The sequence below is a fragment of the Bidens hawaiensis genome, unplaced genomic scaffold, assembly GCF_021521415.1.
Source record: "Bidens hawaiensis isolate Kalapana, Puna unplaced genomic scaffold, B.hawaiensis_p1.1 tig00019201_1, whole genome shotgun sequence".
Classification (NCBI taxonomy): domain Eukaryota; kingdom Viridiplantae; phylum Streptophyta; class Magnoliopsida; order Asterales; family Asteraceae; genus Bidens; species Bidens hawaiensis.
In genome coordinates, this window is record NW_027492911.1 from 279,667 (window position 1) to 287,743 (window position 8,077).

An 8,077-nucleotide genomic window follows, 5' to 3' on the forward strand; every position below is an offset into this window, starting at 1 on the left:
CTTCGTTAACGCAAAAATACAACAAATTAACACAACAAAACACGCGTTGCGGTTACGAACCGATGACACTTCGGTTGGTATTTGGTTACGGTGCCAAAAATAAAGCGATCTATAAATTCGTCCACACCCAAATACAACAAATTTAACATGTTTAAAACATATAAAAAAAAGTGGCGAACAAAAGTAACACGGGCGCTGCAGTTGCGAATTGATACGAATTCGCTGATTCTGGAATCGAGGGAAAAAAGTGATAAAAAAAACCTGCGCTTTGCGTTTATGAACTAATGCGAATTCAATCGGAATCAACGTTGTTAGCACTAAATCTAAATCGTATACAGAAAACCATATGTTGTGGTGGTGAACCGACACGAGTTCGATTGGTATCATGTTACGATACCGAAATAAAGCAATAAGTTAATTCGTGTACACTTATAATACAACAAATTAACATATTTACATAAAAAAGACCATGGCGAAAACAAAAAATATACGCGCGTTGTGGCCATGACCTGACGTGAATTCGTCCAGAATCGATAGACAAAACAAAAAATCTCACCGGGAAAAAAACCTTAGATTGTGATTGCGAGCTGACGCGAATTTGGCCAGAATCATTTGACGGTATCAAAGGTAAAAAAAACCCCGTATTTTACGACAGCAAACCAACGTGAATTTAAAAACGAAAAACAAATTAAAAGCAAATAAAAAGGGCGACCAACCACGCGAACTAATTACGTGATTACGTCACCAAACTTCTTGATTATTATATATAATTTAATTGGTCGATTAAAAAGAAAGGTGACGAAAGAAATAATGTAATGATAAAGACATAAAAATATATTTATTAATTGAAAAGCATAGAAAAAGTTTAATGATTTTTAATGTATTATAGAGATGAGGAAAGGGATTTCGGCATACCAACACTGAAAATTAGAATTCCGTCAAACTTGGCGGCTGGAAGTTAACAAAATATTTAGAATGATATCTTACATCTTATCTTACATTTTACATATTACATCTTACATAATAATAATAATAATAATAATAATAATAAGTAATAAAAGAAAACCTCTAATGCCACATGACATCTACTAACACCTCTTTATCCTATGTGTCACTTCATAAGGCTTTCTAATTATCCACTTTGTCACATGTGCACTAATAAATACAAATAAATAATAAATACCCATAATCAATACAAACTAATAATTAATAAATACTAATAGTAACAATGAAATAAAAATAATATTATTGTTACTAATATTATTATATCTTCAGTATTACTATTATAAGTAGCATTTTCGTAATAAAAAAGAGGTGAGAAAAAGCAAAAAGTAGCTAAGAAAATAAAAATTGATCATTAGAATTTTATAAGTTTTTGAGTGCAAAAGAATATTTTGTCATAGCCAATTTTTTACGGTATATTAGTTAAAACTGAATCAAGGGTTTTGGACAATATGAAAAAAAATAGATTTCGAGTTATATTCTCTAGCAAGGGCAGTTTAGGAACAACGATTTTTTACTACAAAGTATTGTTAATCGGATCAAAATTTGATTCAGGTTAAAAGCATTTTCATCTAAAAAGAGTTAACGGGCCAAAGTATATTTCAACTTTCAGGTCATGACTTTGGTGACAAATATTTGGGGTCATGACTTTGTGACAGATCAAAAGAATGATTTTGGAAATTTAAAATTTGGTATCGAATTAGATTCAAAGTCAATATTTTTTGTCACGTATTTTTATTTGATAGAGGTCAAATTTCTAAAAATAACATCTTATGCATCTTGGTTTCTTTTAAACTACTAATGGGTCAAAAAAGAATCAAATCGCGAAGAAGTTTGAAGAGGTACATATGTTAGTCTATTTAGGTTATATGCTAGCCCTCGATAATATCTCATTGTATATATAAGTTGTCTGAGTTGCTAAAATTTGTGACATGACGTGGTGATATAGGCCACAAGAAAAAAAAAGTTAATAATGTCATCTATTTGCAGAAGTTTGAAATGATTTATGGTTTAAATGTAATTTGGGGATATGCATTTTTATTAAACATTTCATATATGTCGAGTTTTTTATTACTTACATAATTTAAATTGTTAAACTCGTGTAATACACGGGTAGCTAAGCTAGTATCATATATGTAAGATTTCATAATTCTTGAAAATCTGAATTAAAGAGATTATGGACTGTTTTAAGGAAGTAGGTAGATTTGGAGAAAATGAAAAATGACGCGTGGAAGTGAACTATTTTAGTAATCAAGTCATTTTAAAATTTATGAAAATAATAAAAAAATCAATAAACTTCTTATATGGATCAACTAAAGAAATACAAAAATGTTTTTATGGGCACACCACTGATCGAATGACCCACTAATTTATTAGTTGATATTTACTGTCACAAATTAGTCGACTCACATGAAACTTCTAGTCAACTAATTTATTGTTAACATAAATTTAATCAGTTATAAAACAAGTGTAATAAGCCTTTTTATTTATTATTATTATTATTATTTTGTGTATATTTGCATTTTGCGAATTTATTTAATTGGATTTTGACCTGTATCCATTGATTTTAAAACAACCAGCCGGTCAATTAGGTAATCTGCATATAACATAACACAATTTCGCTTATGTAATTATATTAGCAATGTAATATTATAATTAGTTACATCATGTTTGATAAGCTTTATGTAAAACCTTACGGCATATTAAAAGTTGCATAACTTTGTTGCTAAAATGTTTTCTCACATATAAAAATATGTATGAACTTTCTCATATTTCAATATCCAAAAGAATATTACATGGGCGGTATTAATATTTCAACAACAATTTAAATAAATATTAAATAACACTTTAAATGTGGGTAAAAATCAACATCTCCACAACAATGTACTATTTATATAACACATAATAAAAATATTAAATAACATTTTATTTTAGATAAATAAAAAAGAAATAAAAAGTTTGACCTATTTGGCTATTTCATTCTACGCTTTTTGAAAGATTTATTTACTTGTTTCTTTGTTTGTCCATTTACTATTAGTACAAACCACAATATATTAGTTAAGTTCTCTAGTCAATAAAAAAAGCTCTACTTATAGATTTATAATAATAATAATAATAATAACAACAACTTTTACGCATGACAATAGTTTTTAAATTATTACATGACTTGGTGATTGTTTTAAATATTGGTTCAGATTGATTTTTTCAACAAGTTAAATTAAAAATCATGATCATTAAGATTTAAGGACAACCCCCCCCCCCCCCCCCCCCTCATATTTTCTGAGAAGCCAAATAACAATAACAGCAGTCGCATCACCACCTGTCCAGATTACCCATCTTACAACTAAATATGTCGCTTGTTAATATCCTCTTAAAAAAATCAGTCTGGCCCATCATTGAACACGAACATGCCATCAAAAAACACCAAAAAAGCTCATCCGCTTAACAACATTCTAAAAAACCAATGGAAGATGTTCTAACCAAATTTAAGTTAATTGTTAACCATGTCATAGTCCCAAACTAATACATCCTAGTGATAATGATGTATTCCCCTAATCCGATGACTTCAAATCCATGGTAACCATGTGTATGTTTGATGGTATTGATGATAATAACTAGAAGTAAGTTCAAATAAAAGTTAAACCGATCAGGCAATGAGAATAAAAAAGATATATATGCATAGTAGAGGGGCGATATATGAATTATTATTTTTAAAAACCTCCCTCTATTTTCTCAAACAGGAATGAGAGAGAAACCAAAGAGAGAGAGAGAGAGAGAGAGAGAGAGAGAGAGAGTCAAACCGAGATCACTCTGAATCTTAGAGAGAGAGAGAAAGCAACAACCACGGCATTAATGGCGGAAGGTCCGAAACCACGACAACACAGCGACGAAAGCGTCAAGCTCTTCGTCGGCCAAGTCCCCAAGCACATGACCGAACAACAACTCACTTCAATGTTCAACGAATTCGCTCAAATTGACGAAGTCAACATCATCAAAGACAAAGCCACGCGGCTCTCTCGAGGTTAACCACATCACATTTAACCAATGTTACTTCCGGATCGCTTATTCGTTCTTTGTTATGTAATTGATACTGTTTTACATTGTGTGGTTGTTGTATATATGAGTGCGTTTGTAAACCCTAATTAATTGGTACATGTTTTGATTGTTTGGTATCAGGTTGCTGTTTTGTTTTATGTCCGAGTAGAGAGGAGGCGGACAAGGCTGTTGATGCGTGCCACAATAAGAAGACTCTCCCTGGGGTGAGTGTTGTTGCAGATCTTTGATTCGAATAATATTGTTAAACTTGATTCGGTTAGTACGGGATAGCTCGAGATATCAACTATGCAAATTTGTACTTTAGAGTGAAAATTGAAACTGTTTTTGATTTGTTTTGGTAGAACAAGTTCACTTAGGTATTTTAAAAAATAGTGAGCCTTCCTGAGACGGGATGCCAACCGTCCATACTAATTTTAGTTTTGACGCTTGAGGCCTGAATCAAGTCATCAACCAGGAGGAAACCACCAATGTGGGAAAACCCCCTTGAGTCAGGTTTCGAACCTCAGACCTTAAGATCCCAAGCCTTAACCATCATCACCATGCCATTTTACCAGAAGGTCAATGGCACATTTAGGGCAATTATTATGCTTCATATAAATACAATCAACTGTTAGCGTGAGAAGCGTACAAATAGCTAGGGTAATTATGCTAACACTAGCTTAATTTTATTACGTCATAGTTTCTACTTTCTGAAGCAGGGTAATAGATATTACGCTACACCAAAACTATAAGGTAATAGTTATTAATGGAGATAAAGCATAATTACTCTACTTATTTGTACGCTTCTCGCGTTAAGATCTATTTGTATCAGATGCCACCCTATGATTTGTAATGGTTTCCTATTTGTGAAAATGTGAAATAATAATAATATGTGTCTTCTGTTGTGTATCAGGCAACTTGTCCATTGCAAGTGAAATATGCAGATGGCGAGTTGGAAAGACTAGGTATGACATGTCACCTGCTATTTTATTGCATTTCATATTACTAATTTTGTCTTTCATGTCTACTTAATTCACCGTTGTTCAACATAATTATAAACTTTCACTTAATATATCTGATTATTGTTCCAAGAGCACAAACTATTTATTGGCATGCTCCCGAAGAACGTTTCCGAGAGTGAACTTTCAGAATTGCTTACTCAATATGGAACCCTAAAAGACCTACTAATCTTGAGAGGCTCCCAACAAACAAGCAAAGGTGCAGTATAATATATTTTATGCAATGCGACGACAATAAGTTACGCAAACTTTTTATTAATGTTTTAGAAACAATCGTAACAGGTTGTGCATTTGTGAAGTATGAGACAAAAGAGCAAGCAGTTGCAGCTATAGGAGGCCTTAATGGGAAGCACAAAATGGAGGTTGTGTATATTTAATAAATAACTTAACTTCGTATGTTATATACTTATATGCTAATTGTACAAATAGGGTTCAACTGTCCCATTGGTGGTCAAATGGGCCGATACTGAAAAGGAAAGATTAGCTAGAAAAGCCCAAAAAGCACAATCATGGGCTTCTAACTTTGCAAATGCTGACATGACACATCCGTCTTTATTTGGAGCTATGCCAATGGGTTACGTTTCACCATATAATACCTATGGATACCAGGTTTGTTGGTTAATTTTGACCAAATAATCAATGGTTTTATCAACGGTTCAAATGGTAATGAATTTATTTAAAAGCTGGTTTTGTATGTAGGCGACCGGAAGTTATGGGTACATGCAGTATCGGCTTCCGCCTGGCCAGAATCAACCTTCTCCAAGAAATTATCCTGTGCAAGGTTATCCGCCTGTTCCTATGGCTTACCCTCGGGGCATGATGAGTGGGCCGCCTAGTCCAGTTGTGAACGACCTCCCCGCAACATCTTCAAGTGGTGGTGCGAGTCCTGCTGATCGTGTTGAAGGTTTAAGATCTTTATGACATAAATGACATAAATACCCTTCCTTTATGTAAATATGTACTTTATGAGAGTTTTAAGTGGGATTGTAAACGAACTGAACGAACACAAACAGAGTGTGTTCGTGTTTGCTCAATTAACTTTAACCAAATGATCGAGCAATTTAATGAATTGGGTTTTCTTGTTCACGTTCACTCATTGAGGAAAGGAGCATGTTTGTGTTCGTTTATGTTCGTTTGTTAGCAATATAAGCGAACAATGAACATAACTGAAAATGATGAACTTACATAACTGAAATAAAACTAGTTAAAAGTAATGTGAAGAACAATGTGTTGGGCCTAAAATTATTAAAATCATACCAAGTTGTGATTGGCCAAAAATTCAAATGAATATATATTAATGAACATGAACGAATACACTTAAAACATATGTAAACTAGCAAACATAAATGAACGAAAAAGGCACGTGTGCATAACCCATCGAACGCTTCATGAATCGTTCACTGAACGCTTGGTTCATATACAAGCCTAGTTCTTAGTGTGAAATTACATATTTACCCCCATGGACTCAAATTTGTGTCTAATGCAATGGGCAAATAAGAAGTTTTAAGTGTGTTGCTTGAGCAAACATGATATTATGTAAGTTTTCAGGGGTATATATGGAATTACTGCTATTCCCTTATTATTTTTTAACAGCCCTTTTGTTATACAGGTCCACCTGGTGCTAATCTATTTATTTACCATATTCCTCAAGAATTTAATGATGAAGAACTTGCAAATGCTTTTAAGGAATTTGGAAGAGTTTTGAGTGCTAAGGTTTTTGTTGATAAAGCAACTGGTGTTAGCAAATGCTTTGGTATGAATTACATTTTTATACAACAACAAAAAACCAATTTGTTATATTTCTCCAACTTTTAATTATATTCTTGTTTTCAGGCTTTGTAAGTTATGACACGTCAGCTGCTGCAGAATCTGCAATAAATAAGATGAATGGATACCAATTAGGTGGCAAAAAGTTGAAGGTTCAACTCAAAAGAGACAACAAACAAAATCAACCTACATCAATCTAAAGTTTAAACACGTATATGTTTCTGGAATCGAGCTACTGTGGGGCGGATCTGGGGAAGCAAATGACTATACTGCCCCTATTCCATTCCACGTGTAACCGATTCATGAGATCAAAAGTCAAAACCACTGACACTTGTAACATTTAGTTGATTGTGTTGTAATTTATAATTGTGCAACATTGGACGGGACTCGTATAGTCATTGACTTTCAATTGATTTATTTATTCTTATATGTTGCCTTTAGTTGTGTGAAAGAATATGTTACATGTCTATATAATTGACTGTGAGGTAATCAACTTGAAGTATCATAAGTATTTCTTAATCAGTTATGACTGTAGCTAACCGGTTGAGGCTTAAGGCACTCAAATGTTGATTGTTGAATTGAAAATTTGATGGTCATTTCACACTTGTTACCCCAAGTTTTATGGAATCTTGGGTTTTGAGTACCTAGGAGGAAACAACAGTTTTACCATGATCAGCCACAACAATGTCACATCATGCCAGAAATGTGTCACACCCCATGTAGGATGGGGTGATTGTGACTGATTGATATAGACCTATTACTCAGTGCATCCGCACCCATAAACCAACTTTAACCTTCACCTCATCGTCACATCATATTCTAAACTTTTCACAAAAAAAACCCATTTTTCATCCATCCATAAACCAATCTAAACCCCATTAAAATATAATAAATATGTATATATATGTGTGTGATTTGTGTGTAGTGGTTGTGGTGGGGTCACTACAAACCCACATTTCAAACGTTTGAGAACACAAACAAACACCTCCACAAACGTTTGTCTTCACCCGTAAACTTTTGTTTGCATCATTTCATATCAACAAAAACCTCCACACAAACACCGGTGGAGATGCTCTCAAAAAAATATAACTCTTATTTCAATAGATATTGTTTACATTTATTATATAGAGGATTTAACAAGATGTCATATGAATTTATCTAGGATCTCTAAGAGATTTTTCCAAGTACCTTATAAACTTTTCTGAGTTGGATTCCCTAGATACATGCTTAAAAACATACGTCAAGGATTGCTA

General features: G+C 33.1%; 1 protein-coding gene across 1 annotated transcript; it reads left to right on the forward strand.

The window, feature by feature from the left end:
* The first annotated feature begins 3,783 nt into the window (after positions 1-3,783).
* LOC143557836 (RNA-binding protein BRN1-like) lies at positions 3,784-7,230 on the forward strand. Its single transcript, XM_077046809.1, has 9 exons — positions 3,784-4,024; positions 4,180-4,262; positions 4,952-5,003; positions 5,131-5,256; positions 5,340-5,419; positions 5,487-5,666; positions 5,757-5,961; positions 6,667-6,810; positions 6,891-7,230. Exons 1-9 carry the CDS (start codon positions 3,856-3,858, stop codon positions 7,022-7,024), a joined length of 1,173 nt encoding a protein of 390 aa, XP_076902924.1. The 5' UTR covers positions 3,784-3,855; the 3' UTR covers positions 7,025-7,230.
* The last annotated feature ends 847 nt before the right edge of the window (positions 7,231-8,077 follow it).

Excerpts from the sequence above, each read along its gene's own strand:
- LOC143557836 (XM_077046809.1), top strand. The coding sequence starts at position 3,856 with ATGGCGGAAGGTCCGAAACCACGACAACACAGCGACGAAAGCGTCAAG. Across the intron at positions 4,263-4,951 it reads ATAAGAAGACTCTCCCTGGG|GCAACTTGTCCATTGCAAGT; the intron begins GTGAGTGTTGTT and ends GTTGTGTATCAG. Across the intron at positions 5,257-5,339 it reads CTCCCAACAAACAAGCAAAG|GTTGTGCATTTGTGAAGTAT; the intron begins GTGCAGTATAAT and ends CAATCGTAACAG.